The sequence below is a fragment of the Lagenorhynchus albirostris genome, chromosome 10 (genome assembly GCF_949774975.1).
Source record: "Lagenorhynchus albirostris chromosome 10, mLagAlb1.1, whole genome shotgun sequence".
Classification (NCBI taxonomy): Eukaryota; Metazoa; Chordata; class Mammalia; order Artiodactyla; family Delphinidae; genus Lagenorhynchus; species Lagenorhynchus albirostris.
In genome coordinates, this window is record NC_083104.1 from 61,727,482 (window position 1) to 61,743,613 (window position 16,132).

General features: G+C 33.2%; 1 protein-coding gene across 1 annotated transcript in view; it reads right to left on the minus strand.

Annotated features, from left to right (window-relative positions):
- Nucleotides 1-16,132, minus strand: part of HCRTR2 (hypocretin receptor 2) — a 120,889-nt gene that overhangs the window by 7,374 nt on the left and 97,383 nt on the right. The window contains exons 4-5 of the mRNA XM_060164117.1: nt 9,858-9,973; nt 339-559 (exon numbers count right to left, since the gene is read on the minus strand). Coding sequence (XP_060020100.1) covers nt 339-559; nt 9,858-9,973 — 337 coding nt within the window. The remainder of the gene's footprint in view (nt 1-338; nt 560-9,857; nt 9,974-16,132) is intronic.

The window sequence follows — 16,132 nt, forward strand, 5'->3', positions numbered from 1 at the left end:
GTTCTGATCAAAAAAGAGCTCCGAGCTGTAAATGAGTTTTTTGCATTAGAACTTCTTCTGCATCTAAGGCTTAGCAATTAGCTTGAAGAGGTCAGAGGAACATCTGTTTTATGTCTGCCATTCAATAGAGAATTTGCATGGATAAGAGCATTTAAAATCCCAGAGCTCTAAAAAACTGTGTTCCCTACCTGCTGGTAACAACACCACATTGAGTTATCTGGCCCGGCAAGCTATCTAGGCAGATGGTTTCCATTTTTCTCTGGCTTAAAAAAAGTCCTTAATTAAGAACCAAGAAAAATGGCTGATCTCTTCATTTTCAAATAATAAGTGAACTTTACCTCTTTAGCACATTGAGGATGCTAATTGGTAGATAGCAAATTGCAAACACCAAAAGCACAACCATCAGCATCCGGGCTGTTTTCCGTCTGGCTCGGATCTGCTTTATTTCAGCGGCCACAGCGCTAATCCTGGATTTGGTCTGCTGTCCTGGCCCCCGAGGCTGTGAAAGAGGCTGCAGGGCCTTCCATTTTCTCTGAACTACAGATGATGTTCCAGGAATCTGAAAGGAGCGGATACCCTTTATTGTTATCTGATTTAGGAAAGTTCCACTTTGGAGGAGTAATTGGAAGACACAGTAAGGAGAGTATCCCAGACACCCGAGGCCTAGGAGGTTTGCGAGCCTCTTTCCCCAGACCGTTTGCTGAGTGGAGTGTGTTCTTGAGTAATACAGCCGAGTGCCAAATAGGAGTCTGGGTGGAAAAAAAAAGTTGCAACATCACCATTTTGTTGAGGTCTAAAGAGAGCTGCAAATGGAAATGATATCTCTTTATAAAAAGAGAAGTTGTCCACTCAAAGGAATAATATTCAACACTAAAAAGAAATGAGCTATCAAGCCATGAAAAAATAGAGAGGAAACTTAAATGCATATTACTAAGTGAAAGAAGCCAATCTGAGAAGGCTACCTATTATAAGATTCCAACTATATGCTATCCTGGAAAAGATAAAACAATGGAGACAGAAGAATGATCAGTGGTTGCTAGGGGTAATGGGGGGAGGGATGAATAGGCATAGCACAGAGGATTTTTAGGGCAGGGAAAATACTACTCTTCATGATACCATAATGATGGATACCTGTCATTACACATTATACAATGTATTTGAATACACCATCCAAACCCATAGAAGGTACAACATCAAGAGTGAACCATAAAGTAAACTGTGAACTTCCGGTGACTATGATGAATCAATGTAGGTTCATCAGTTTTAACAAATGTATCAGTCTGGTAGGGGATGCTGATAATGGGGAGGCTGTTCATGAATGGAGGTTGGAGAGAGATGGGAAATCTCTGTACCTTCCACTTGATTTTTCTGTGAACTTATAACTACTCTAAAAAAAAATACCAAAAAAACCCTTCTTAATTTAAAAGAGAGAGAACTGAAAACTGGGGAAGAAGAGCTCTTACTAGGAATTTTGATTCAGCTCAGATACCTAGAGTTGAAACAGAAGGAAAACCTAACAGATAATTGCCAAAGTAACCTGCATAGTTTTTCATGCATCAATACTGCCACCTGCTGCCAGATGGAGAGATAGGACTTAACTACCTATTGCTTTTTATTAGATTTTCTGATTCTCAGGTTTGGTTAAGGCAGACCTTTGAATAAAAGGAATAAAAATAAAATAAAATATTCTCTGTTGCTTATCATTTGTTGTTACAAAATTGCTTGAAGGCAATTTTGTAGACCGACCCTTTAAAATGCACATAAAAACCTTGAATATCCCTTGTGGTCTTCATGAACGTTTCAAATAGCTGCAATTTGTAACAACAGTTACACAACTTGTACTTTTCCACTTCTTTTCAAAGTTATTTGATAATAGCAGGGAGTCCCTCCAAGTATAATATTGTCTTAATTATAAGCTCATGAAGATTGATAGGGTTTAGTGAGCAAAACAATAAAATTCAGCATGTGTAATTTTTTAAGAGTAAAATGTGCCAACAAGCACACCATAAGCACATCCTAGTTCTATTAAGATTATTCAGCTGTTGCTTTTATCTCTGTGCTGCAAGCCAGAACAGACCGATGGGTCTCTCACAGTGGATGTTGGATGGATTCTGTTGCTTTATCCATAACAAGATCCAAGTCTGTTAGATAATCTTTAATTTGAGAACAGAATTTTACTTTGATTTCCACACAGATGAATTAATGATAATTAATTAATTATGGTGCTCCTTTTGAATATAACTATTCTCTCTCAAAAAGAAGCAAATGAAGTTAAGGAAAACCTGCCCTTAAATTGAAAAACACCGATAAACGATTTCTGTTCGGATTCTGTATGTCCTGCCATGTCGGCTGACCTTTTCACATCGTGGTGGCCTCACTCAATCTTCTTATCTATTGATTGAGACTCCTTCCTCTTCTATGAGTCTTTTTTATAGATAGTCATTTTTAAAAATAATTGAGGAGAAGCTGCAAAGGATGTTGGAAATTTCCAGAAAAACTGTAAAATGAGTAACCCTATTAATGTCTGCTAAATGGCCTTGAACTGTTTCCTAAATGATCTCTAAGAGATCATTTAAACTTAAGCAATCTGTTATTCAATGCTCCCCTGAGGAAAAAAATCAATATCCTGCATCTGATGACTTCTGCAACCATCAGAAAGAGTTCCCATAAAGAGAAACTGACACAGGGAGCATAACTATTGTTCCTGCAATCATAAAAAAAAAAAAAAAAAGCAGAAATGATGTCCCCTCTTAGATGATGATCTAAATAGAAGATGGTTAATCCTGCACTCATTGTGAAGAGACATACAATAATCCCCATCAATAATTTGTGTATGTCTAGAGAAAGTCAGCATAGTATCAGTAGAAATCACTAATTTTAACTGAGCACCAGGAATGATGCACAATCTGGAGTAATCATTAATGCATTCTTAAAAATAGGTATTGTAAATCCCATTCTACAGATGTTCAAGCAGACATTGAGAAGTATTAAATAAAATATCCAAGTCTATATCTTTAATAAGTGACAAGCCAGAATTTGCACTCAGGTCCGTCTGATTGCAAAGTTCATTTTTTCCCATTGTGATGCACCATTTCCATTTATAAACTTCAACACAATCTGATATGGAAGTTAGCAAATTTTTTAACACATGCCTAGTTACATAAAAGCAATAATAGTCATACAAAAGGGCTTTTGAGAGATCCAGGCTATGGGACTGTCCATGTGAGAAGGTCTTTTCCTTGTCATCTCAGCGGGCATTCAAAAATCCCTGACTGTGGAAAGCACACACACACACACACACACACACCACACACATACACACACAACACACACTATACAAACACACACACACAACACACACATACACAAACACACACAACACACACCCTTACACTCAGACACACAATGCACAGGACACACAGCACACGCACACACACACACACACACACACACACTGCTTTTATTCCAATATCATAAATAAACTTTAAAATCACCTTTGAGGTGAAAATACATCCTGGAAGAGGTATTATCACAGTTATGAATTTGAACTATCAGGTAGATGATGTACCTTGAAACCTGCCCTGTCTGAAGAAGTCTTTGTGGCCAAGATAAGCAAATGTGCTGCAAACATTAAAAAGGGGATGAGAGAATATTATGAACAGCCAGTAAATTTGCAAACTCAATGAACTTAAATTTGCAAACATTAAAAAGGGGATGAGAGAATATTATGAACAGCCAGTAAATTTGCAAACTCAATGAACTTAAATGAAATGGATAAACACCATGAAAAAAAAGATAACCAAAACTGACTGTGTCTTTACAAACCCTGTTACAAAAAACAAAACAAAACAAAACAAAAAAACTTAGGCCCAGATAGGTTCATTGATGTAGTATTCAATCAAACCATAAAGAATAAATAATATCTATCTTATTTAGACTCTTTCTGAAATTCAAAGAAAAGATAATATTACAATGAATTTTAATGAAGTCAGTAACCCTGATAAAGACATGAGAACAAAAGAAAACCACTGACCAAATATCTCACATGAATAGAGATGAAAATTCCCCAAAATATATATATCAAACCAAATCCAACAATAAATAAAAGGATAATAAATTTTGCTCAAAAAAGCAGATTTATTCCAGCAATGCAGTAATGGTTTAACATTTAAAAACATCAATCAAGGTAATTTATCATATTAACAGAAAAAACTATGATCATGTCAATAGAGAAAGGAAAAGCATTTGAAAACTTTAACACACTTGCATGTAAATTAGTAATAGAGAGAATCTTTCTCAACCTGAATAAAAGGCATCCATGAAAAGTCTTTAAGGTATCATCCTACTTAACATGAAAGATGAACACTTTCTTCTTAGATTGGTAACAAGCCAACAAAGATTTCTCTCAACACTCCTACTCAACATTGTACTGGAGATCCTAACCAGTACAGGAAGAAAAGAAAAATAAATAAAAGGCATATAGATTGCTTCTATTGAGAAGACATTATTGCTTATGAAGAAAGTCTTAAGGAATCTACAAAAATGCCACTAGAACTAAACATATGAATTTAGCAATATGTAGGACCCTAAATCAATAAACAAAATCAACTGTATTTCTATATATTAGCAATAAATGATTCTAAATTTAAATTGAAAATAACACATTTCAATAGCAAAACATGTATTCTAAGAATATATTTAACAAAATGTGGACAAATTATGTGTACTTAAATTATGAAAATTGCTAAGAGCTATTAAAGAAGACCTAAATAAATGAGGAGATATACCATGTTCATGGATTATAAGATTTAATATTGTTAATATGTCAATTTCCCCAAATTGATCTATAGATTTAATGCAATAAATCCCATTCAAAATAATAGCAATCTTTTAACTTTATCACTCCCTGACAACTTTTTTTCCCACCTTGGTACTTCTCTTTTAGAATTTAGATGCACATGCTAAGTTCTTATGATCAGGATCATAACTATTTTGTCTTGTAGCAAGAGAATTTACATTTTTATTATTTCAATCACTTAAAATGCTATGAGGCTTGCTTTATAGACTATTATAAGATGTAACCTGAAGACTATTCCATGTGCATTTGAGATGAATATGTATTCTGCTACTTTTGAAGAGGTACCGCATAGATATATTAGGTTTAGTTGGTTGATAGTTTTCTTCAAGTCTTCTATGTCATTGTTAATGTTCTGCCTAGTTTTTCTATCCATGACTGAAAGATGAGTGTTGAAGTTTTCAATTATTAATATTGAATTGTCTGTTTCTCCACCTAATTCTTCTAGTTGTTGCTTCCTGTACTGTGGACTTCAGTTGTTAACTGCATATAGGTTTAGCATTTTTATATCTTCTTGATGGAATGATTTATCATTTGAAATATCCCTCTTTACCCATAGTAACACTTTTTATTAACGTTTCTTTTGTCTGATATTAGTAGAGCTACTTCAGCTTTCCTTTGGTTACTGTTTGCATAGTACCTCTTTTTCATTATTTTACATTTAATCTATTTGTGTCTTTGAATATGAGGTGTGCTTTTTGTAGACATCATACAGTTGAATCAGGTTTTTTTTGTTTGTTTGTTGTTTGTTTTATCTATTCTGCCAACCTCTAGAGTGTTTCATTCATTTACATTTAATGTAACTATTGAGAAGGTGTAATTTACATGTCTCCCTTTGCTGTTTGTTTATATATGTGTGCATATATATATATATATATATATATATAGTTTCTATTTTGTTCCTCTATTCCTTCATTGCTTCTTTATTTTGTGCTAAACAGATATTTTCTAGTATAGCATTTTATTTCTGTTGTTGTTTTTTTCGCTACATTTTTTTGAGTTATTTTTTTAGTGGTTGCCCTGAGGATTATAATTAACAACTTAATCTGTTTAGATTAATGCCAACTTAATTTCAATAGTATACAAAATCTTTGCTTCAATATAGCTTCATTCTCTCCTCCTTTCTTTGAATTACATCTTTATACATTATAAGATGAAGATTCACAGTTTTATAATTATTGCTTTACAATATTATCTCAAGTCAAATAGGAGAAGAAAAGAATTTCAAACAAAAATATATTTATACTCTCTTCTATATTTACCTACATAGTTACTTTTATCTCTTGTGTGAACTTGTGTTACTGCCATTTGATTCTGCCTCTGCAATTACAATTTGCTGTTTATTTTCTCATACTAAACTGACTTGTTATCATCTAATGTTAATTATTTTAAGTTCTTTTTGAAGAATGTTGAAGAATAAAGGGCAGTAGATGAGCATGTGATAAAAATTGGAACAAGGAAGTTCTTTCAAAGTTTTAGTCTTTGGAAAATTGAAATTTAGTTCCAGACTCAAGTATCAGTACAGTTCATCCCCAGCTCCTCACACAGTCCCAGACACATAGTAGGTGGTCAATAAATATTTGTGGAATGAATTAATGTGAGTTCATATAATGAGTAAGATTGAAGTGTTGAATTATTTGAGAGTTAGAACTGAAAAAATTCTGTCAGGTACAAAAGAGTTAATATTTAGTGAGCCTTAAAAAGAGGAGTTCTAGAGAAGATCCTGTAGAATTTCCAGACTGAATGAGTTCTCTGAGACACATTGTCAAATAAAGAGAATATTTAAGTCTTTGATTAGAGTGAAACATTGGACAATTCTTTTCATTGTAACCAAGCAGGACCCTATGGGGCCTTCTAGGGACAGGCCTTTCCCCCATATCCTGAGTTGTTTTACAGATGTGAAAAACCCCCACCAAATGGAAGAAGTTAACTACTTGATAATCATGAGCACATAGCCCCAGGCCTCCTGGAGTCTATGGATAAGGACTGTAATGTTAAGCTTTGTGACACCACCCTGTTACCTCACCATCAGCCAATCAGAGAATTGTACATAAGCTGATCACATACACTGCGACACCCCTCCCTCACCTGGCTTTTAAAAATGTTTTGCTTCAGGGAGTTCAGGGGCTTTGTAGGCCATGAGCCACCCATCTCCTTCCATGGCCTTGCCATAAACTTTCTCTGCTCCAAACTCCAAAGTTTCGGTTTGTTTCACCTCACTGTGCATGAGGCTAATGAACTTGCACTAACATAGGTTTAAAATTCTTGAGAAAGTCAGACAAGGACAGACATTTTGCTCATTAATAATCTTACACTTAGATATTTCAAAGAATGTAACAGATTCCCTGCATCTCTGTAATTTTAAGCAAATAAGACAGTCCCTCTGTTTGATGGCTCACTTGATGTAGACTATGGCATACATAATGCCTTGGAACTCTGTTTAGAGACATTAACAGTTGGAATTTGATAGTTGCTCAAGCAGAATTCTACATAATCACCATTTGGGGTTAATTTACTTTATTGTGGCTGCTAAAGTGAACTCAGATGAACTTGCTGTTTTCTATTGCAATCTGTCTGTAAATGTTTTTAGTTTCACAGCCCAAGCATTTTACTGCAAATCTTCTGGATCATGTGGCTTGTACTAACCAGGACAATTCATCAAAAGAATGTGGATTATTTCTAAGCTTGCAATACAATTTTGAGCTTACTTTAGAGTTTGAGAAATGGAGAACTATAAGCTTAAATAATGAAGAAGTAAACTGGTTGAGATTTGGTAGTTATCTAATTATTTAACAAACATTTTTTGAATACTTTTTTGTGCAAGGTAACATGTTAAGTGTTGGGAAGATGATGATGAACGACACAGATTTATGTACACCCAAGAAATTTTAAAGTTATGTCATTCTGTAAATAAATGAATAAGCAAATATAAGCATTTCTTATGTTTAATGCACACTACCCAGTAAAAATATGGAAGTAGGAAATGCACTTAACACTGAATATTCTTAGTCAAAATATCAATCTAAATTATCTTTATGCCTACATGCTCATCAAAGTTTTATCTTCTTTAAGAATTTTTCAAATTATAATTTTTCTATGAACTTTGTTCTGAGTAACTGAGCAATGGATTCCTCTCTTTCCTCTTCTATCTAAACTTTCCCAGCACTTTCTCTTATTCTTCCACTAAATTTTTTCTTATAAAGTATTTATCAAGCAACTGATATGTGCTATGCATGTACTAGGTGGAGGGCTACAAGATCAAGGCTAGTGTGTACTGTCTCCATCTTAGTAGATTAGAGCAGATAGACAAATAAAAAGTCATTTTCATGTTACTTAAAAGTACTATGAAAGAGATCTATCTAAGAAAGTAGTCACAAACATCAATTCAACACATGCTTATTATTTTAGAAATATAAGCAGAATGAGGTGAAAGCCTAAATAACAGCATATACTATTATGATATTTTATTTAATGAGCACTTTCCATGCTTGAGGCACTTGAATTAATTCATCTAATAAGTGTGAGGTAGATGCTATGCACCCATGCTTGGCACAGAAATTTAAGTAATTGACAAAACTCCCACATCTGTTAAATGGCAGGGTTAGAATTTAAACTCATGCAGTCAGGACCTTGAGTCTGTGTTTTTGACTTCTGTATTATATCAGTTCTGGTCATTCACTCCCACTGGCCAGGTGGAGATTGTTAAGGAAACTATCCCTACGATGTGGAAAATCACCACTCATGGTTTACAGTGATACACATTTGTTATTTTAGTTACAAAGACTGGGGAACAGAATGCATTTATAAGGTCAGAAAAGAAGTGACTTCTTTACAAAAATAGAGGAAACAAAAACATTTGGAATTATGAGACATACGGGGTTGATTGCTCATATACAAGAAGTAAAAGATGATCTTGAAAATCGCTTTGAATAACAAGGGTTGAAGAAGACCCAGATTAAGACTCATCCTCAGACAAAAACCAAATAAAAGGTTTATGAAATCCTTTAAATGAGTAAAGTGGCCCAGTAAATTCTTTCAGTTGGATAAAATATGTCAGAACAAACAGACTAAGTGTGTGGCTTTCCACAAGCCTGATAAGCTCAAAATACTGGCAATAAATTTAGGAAAAAAGAGATACATTTCTGAGAAATGTGGCATTTTAAGATACAATTTACAAGTACAAGAAGCTGAGTTATATTCTTTGTCTGTACCTTTACATGTTCGTCGATTTCCTTAGAGTCATCATGATTCAGCTTAAATGTCTCCTGGTCTGAATTAGATCCACCTCCACTAAGCTTTTCTCTGATCCCCTTTGCTTATATTTTTTAAGGTGATTTTTGCCCTGGAACTGTTTCCTTCCTCTAGACTATGAATTCACCAATGACACAGACTAGAACATTTAGCTTTTTATCAGACATGCATGCAAAAGTAATATAAATATTTGATGAATGAATAACTGAGTGAATGAATACATTCACTGAGTTAATAAATGAGTGAATGAATACATAGCAAAATTATCTAACATTTCAGTACAAATTAGCATAAACAATTTTTAAAATTCTCAATTCTGCTTGACTCTTCTACTGTTCTGAAAAAAAAATAAGATCTTTGAAGTTGGAGATTTAACCCTATAATAAAAATGTATTACATACATCTCATCAAAAATGTATTACATACATCTTTACTTACAGTCTCAGGAAACTTTAAAGGAATTTTTATTTATTTCTCATAAAAAGTAAAATTTACAATATTATTCCTAGACAAAAATCAAGTCGATTAATCACAGAGGTTTAAAATTTAGTCATTAAGGCAGTTCATAAATAACATTCCCTAAATATCACCCTAAAAAATGCCTAGACATATGTTCATGACTAAGGCCTCATTATTTTAGAAGAACACACAATCCTTTGCTAAGCATATTATATTGGTTCAATTCACTCTTAAATTTTGTTTCTAAGGACATCCTAAGGAAAACACAAGAAAGTTATTTGAAATTACTTACCTGTCGGCACCAGAGTTTACGAAATATTTGCAGATAAGCCAACACCATAAGACACAGTGGTGCCATGTAGGTCACCAGAAAGAAACAGATGTGATACATCTTGGGGTAAATTTCACCTGGAATGAAAGTTAAAATAATAAAATATTATAATTCATAGACTTTTTAAAAGTACATCTGTCAATGTTTTGCCTTCAAAATTACCTTCTATATGATTTTACTGTTATGTTATATACACAAAAGGGAAAAATGATTTATAATATTAACTACTTACATTTAAGTACTAAATGCAAAGTCTTAATGTCATGTAATCTACTCAGAGAGGAAGAACAATTAGCCATTTCTTAATTTGTGTTACTACAGTCTTTCCAGTCAAGTATTCATTTATCAAAAAGCCTTTTTTTCTCTTAATTACATCTGTTTAATCAATAAAAATTAATTTGGATTGTCCAATACTTGGATTTGCAAGGAGGGACATTACTCAATCAAAACTTAATTGCTAATGTTTTTGTTAAAATGGAAAAAGACAGTAAACTAAGTTGATTCCTCTTCATTTCTCTCTTGAGAGATGAGAAAATATGCCCAGTTGTATCTCCAAATATGAATTCAGGAAGTTTTTTGAAAACTAAAACAGCAAACATTTGATAATGATTATTTTTATTGACCTACTAGGACATATACAAAATTCCTCTTTAAGTAAGTTGTGCACGTGTGTTAATGCATGTACTTTTAATAAAAATGAGATTTTTAGGGTTCTTTAAAATTAGATTTCAAACCAATATGGGTATTTTCTTTTTTTTGATATCCATCTTACTTATCAGGCATAAGCAAATATAGGATTGTAGTGATTGCTTATTTGTCATTAATTCTATGTGCACAGGTAATACATATCACAGATTAGGGCATTTATAAGGAGTCAATCAATTGGCACTGTGGCTTAATATTAATTTTTAATTTTTCTAAAATATATCCATTACTTTTAAAACACTTTAAGGGATATTTCCCTTTAACTAGTATTTGAATATATCACACTGATCAAGCTACTTTTACTTAAATGTAAAACAAGAAACAATATATCCTAAATGGATACCATAGACATTAAATGCCAATAATTTGATACAATTCTAACTAAATGCTAATAAAACAAAGGTTTTTTTTAAAATTCTAAAAATTACATAACTTATTTTGACTTTGATATTGGCAATGGGATTTGTTCTACACTATTATGGAAGGATGATGCTATCACTTTCATGGATTTTATTATTTTCGTTACTTCAGAAAATATGTAGAAGCATGAAGACTCGGTTATGTGGTCAAACGTGGTAAGAGCAATTTATACTGAGGATTAACCAATAATGATTATGATGATGACCATAATGACTGATAACAATTATTGAACATTCATTGAATTCTTACTGAATATATTTTCAACATATCAACATATCCTCATATCAATATGTGATACGTATTACCTGTGCACATAGAATTAATGATAAATAAGCAATCACTACAATCCTATATGTGCTTATCCCTGATAAGTAAGATGGATATCAAAAAAAGAAAATACCCATATTGGTTTGACATCTAAGTTTAAAGAACCCTAAAAATCTCATTTTTATTAAAAGTACATGCATTAACACACATGCACAACTTACTTAGAGAGGAATTTTGTATATGTTCTAGTAAGTCAACATATCCTCCACAGTATTGATTTCATAGTCTTGTCTTCTAGAGTTTAATATTCTTCTTATTTTTACTCCTAAAACTGTCTTCTTTCTCAGACAGATGTTTTTCTCCACTACAATCTTTAGAGCACACAGCAGGGTGTGTGTGCTACCAGGAGGTCTAAAAGACCAATTTGATGTGTCATTTTTAGCTTCTCTGGGGCCCAGGTGGCTCACATCTAGCTCATCAGCTTCAGTTTCTAACTTCCTTTCAAGTTTGTCCTGCAAAACAAGCCAGTTACATAAAAAGTGATAGAATCTGAGCAGCCTGACTGGAGGAATAGCAAACAGTCTTTCCCTTTGAAGTGCTGCAGCATTCAAAGTGCCATGCAGCATTTGCAGAGCCAATTTCAAAGGAGCTGGAGAGTGACCTCGGCACTTCCTAGGCACCTGAGTGGCTTTGAACTTCTATTTGTTTTGAAGAAAATGTCGTATAAGCTTCCCACAAAAAAAAATATACCTTTAAAGCTTACATACCTGTGAATCCCTGATGTCTGCATCAGACAATTAAATTGAGTGAGTGGAGAAAGGTAGATTTGGTAGGTCATTTATTTTTAAACTGCAGAGATGGATACCATCGCTGTGATAACAGTCTGGAGTTTTAGACGGGAAAGAAAGCTCATTCTGCAACCAGTATATTTATAAATAGTTAGAAAAATATGTAATTGGCTGGTAAATGCATATTATGATAATGAACACCAACATAGAGAAAAATTGATCAAGCAAAATTACACTTGCAGGCTAAGATAGATTGTTTTAATAAAGAGATTATTATAGATAATTGGGGAAACATGATCGTCTTAGATTCCTCATTTCATGCTTAGAGTCTAAGCTAATTGAAAACCCAGAAATGCCATTGAAAGTTTAAATTATATGTGTTGAAACTATCTTTGAAGTTTCTCTACACTTGATAAGCAATATATTTAATATATTTTAAGACATATGTCTAGACAGTAGCTACATGAAATTTGTTCACTTAAGCATTCCCTAAATTAGAAAACAGCATTTTAAAGATTGACAACCGTTAAAATTTCGTGTCTCTACTCAACGGATGAATAGGCATAATCTGCATACATTATTGTATGTATATCAAACCAACAAATAAGGAGTAAATATGGATCTTTCTTTAGTCTTTGAAATCAGAGATTAAAGAAAAATGTCAGGTATTAGATAGATAAAGCTTAACTTCTCTTAGGTGAGTTAAGGTCCATTGTTGAGTGAACATGTTAATATAATTACCTAAAAATGACAAACATTTTCTCCTTCATGTTACACCTCTCAAGGATTCAATGTAAAATTAAGTTAAATATAATTTTCCAAATATTCAATTTGGAGAGTCTTTTCCAAGTTCATGTATCCATAAAAGTTTATCTGAATCTGTAATATATTTTATTATCTTCTCTCTAATAAGTGTTTTCAATAAATGTTCCTATTAATAAACACACATATGTATATACTTTCCAAATCTCATAATAGGCCAGATACCATAATTAGCTTGAATATAAAGAAGGGCTCCACTATTATTATTATTTTTCAGACCACCAAAGAATAATTTGGCAGTACAATCCAAGAGGAGGGAGATTATAAATCCCCGGCATCCAAAACAATGTTTGACAAACAGTACATGCTCATTAAAAGTTGGATGAATTACTAGTAAAACATATCTTGGATTGAGTGGGAAAAGACAGTTAATTTCTTCCAGTAGGATCTATCCTGTGAAACTATGCATTTACAAACCAAGCAATCAAGAATGTATGGTTATAATTCTGGAAGAATTTTAAACTTTCAGAAGTGTGAATGGATGTGATTGATGCAAACAGTAAGCATACACAAAAACATAATTTAAACATCATTAAAATAAATATTAACACATTTTATTTGTTTTTGAGTGTCAAGTGTGTCTGCCAAGAACTGAATAGTTTGTGGTCTTTTTTTGAACAAGCCATAGGCAATGATCAACATAATGAGTTGCAGAAGTAATGTATCCATAAAAATTACATATTTGTGGTCTTATTTCCAGTAAGATGGAGTTCTCAGTTATTTTGCACCATGAGCGAGACAGCATTTGCAAGACTTTCCCAAAAGTTATTCGATAGATATGAATCAAGTGACCACATAGTTTACTGACTCTTTCCACATTGTAATATTGGTTGTAGGACCATAATGATATCTCTGTTTACTTTTATAACCAAATCATTGATTTAACTTAGGATAAAGATAAGAAATCAGTTTATGAGTTAATAGCAAATAAAAGATTAAAGATAAGAAATCAGTTTATGAGTTAATAGCAAATAAAAGATATTTCACAACAAATTTTTTAAAAATGGGACTAAATGGACTTTCAAAAGGTTTGAACTTTAGAGAGCTAACCCTGTAAAATATAATTGTCTATGGTGATTTTAAGTTGTGACTATCACATATATGTCCAAGCTTTAAAATTTTAAGTTAAACCTAGATTTATAAATAACTTATATTAACAAAGCTTATGCTAATGTAAAAATCATTAAAATAAACTAAATATCTAATGAGCAGAATAATAAGAACCTGCTTTTAATTTTTCATATTCTTCTTAAGAACATGAAGTTATTGATAATTTCATTTAATATACGAAAAACTAATGTCACAGATTTTATTGCTTGATTTTGTGGATGATCAACTCAATTCAGCATCACTTAGCTTTTAAAATTATTTTAAGTAATTTTATGCTAATATAAAATCACTTTCAAATAGCTTTCCTAAATGACTTCTGAAGACTGAGCTTAGATTTTTAGGTATTTGACAATAATTCCTTTTTTTTAAGGAAAATATCCCTTGTATAGTTAAGTAATAAAATGTGAGAGGTTGGGATGCCTTTTATATATTTATATCTGTTGCTCAAAGTTAATTAGAAAATGATGCAGCTATTTACTTAATCATGATGACTAACAGGATTCCCTAGTTCTGCAATCCTTTTGCTCATGGGAGTTAATGCAACTTGATCATTCAGGGCAACACTAAAAAAAGGACAAGTTTATAAAATCAGTCCACAGACTTATAAATGAAATTAATTACCCAAATACTTTAGAGAAAATACTACTGACACATATTGAATAATAGGTGGGAATTTTAATCTAATTACCATCTCCGTAAACTTAAAGAATCCCAGCTTGTGAGTTGGAAGCTTCTGAAAGCAGCTCTTTTGCACCTTTCCTGTTTGCCCATTTCTGTTCCCCTCTAACCTTAAAAGAATCTAATTATAGGAATGAGATCACTAGGCAATTGAAACTAACTCCTGACTTATGCTCTCCTGAACACACACGGTGCCTTGTCTAACCTGTGGATTCTTTACCTAGATTAAAAGAAGTAAGAATGAAGAATTAAATAGTTAAAGAATGACTAGCTCTCTACCCCCAACAGCCCCTTTAGCAATCCTGCAGGCAGCCCACATGGGCAAGATAAAGAAGAGAGAGTCAGCCAGCCTACACTCAATGGAGAATGATGCAGAATCCAAACTCCTGCCTAGATGATACACTGAGATTCTTCCCCCTTTTTTCCCTTCAAAAACTGTCAGGGCTGAGCAGAATCTTTGGAGGTGGTCTCAGGACATGAGTCCACCTTCTCCCCAGATTGCCAGCTTTTCTGATTAACACACCTTTCCTTTCTACTGACACTTGCCTCTTGAGTATTGACTTCTGAGTGACGAGCAGCCAAACCCGGGTTTGGTAACACTTATATTTAAATGTGCTTCATAATATTGAGCAAATAATTTAATTTATGGTTCAGTTTCATCATGATTAACTAAGCATTCTGATCAAGAGATCTTTAGGCTCTTTTCCAAATATAACTCATTGCATAGGAATTAGATAATAATAAGAGATATGTCATATTTGGCTCCCAGCCCACCTTTTCCCAAACACAGTTCTTTAGACTGCATTCCAGAAGCTACAAGTTTGGACTCTCTTCCTTTCTTCTTCAAGGAATGGTGCCCATTGTGTGAGTTTTCCTGCTTCCTAGGACACCCTTTTCCCTCTTCCTTGTCTGGAAAAGCCCTGCTCATTTTTTTTTTTGGTAGATTATCATCATTTAATTGGTCAAATTATTAAATTGTACATTGAAAGAGAATCACACTCATGCTAGTGAATCTCCACATTTTTAAAGTCTTTCTTAAACTGAAAATAAGTGAGATACTTAAACATTAAGGCATAGTCAAATCAAAAGGCAAAACAAGTTCATTCTGAGAGAACAGAGTTCAAACCCTGAGCAAATGAACTGCCCCTTGAGCTTCCTCCCTGCTCATCTTTAATGCTTTGCTGAAATGTTAGCAGGTCCTTATAAACTTTTGTTCACATGGCCAGGACTGAGTCTGTCCTCTCACTTGTGCTCCTAGCACTTTGTATATAAGTATATTAAAATACTAATCACACTATAAACCTTTATTTATTTGCATTTCAGCCTCATTATATACAACGGGTTCCCTTGGGCAGAGTCTATTTCTCTTCAGGTTGGCACAATTTCTGGCATATCCTAAGTACTCAAGATGTTGTTTGAACATTAAATAAATGGGGCCGAAGACAC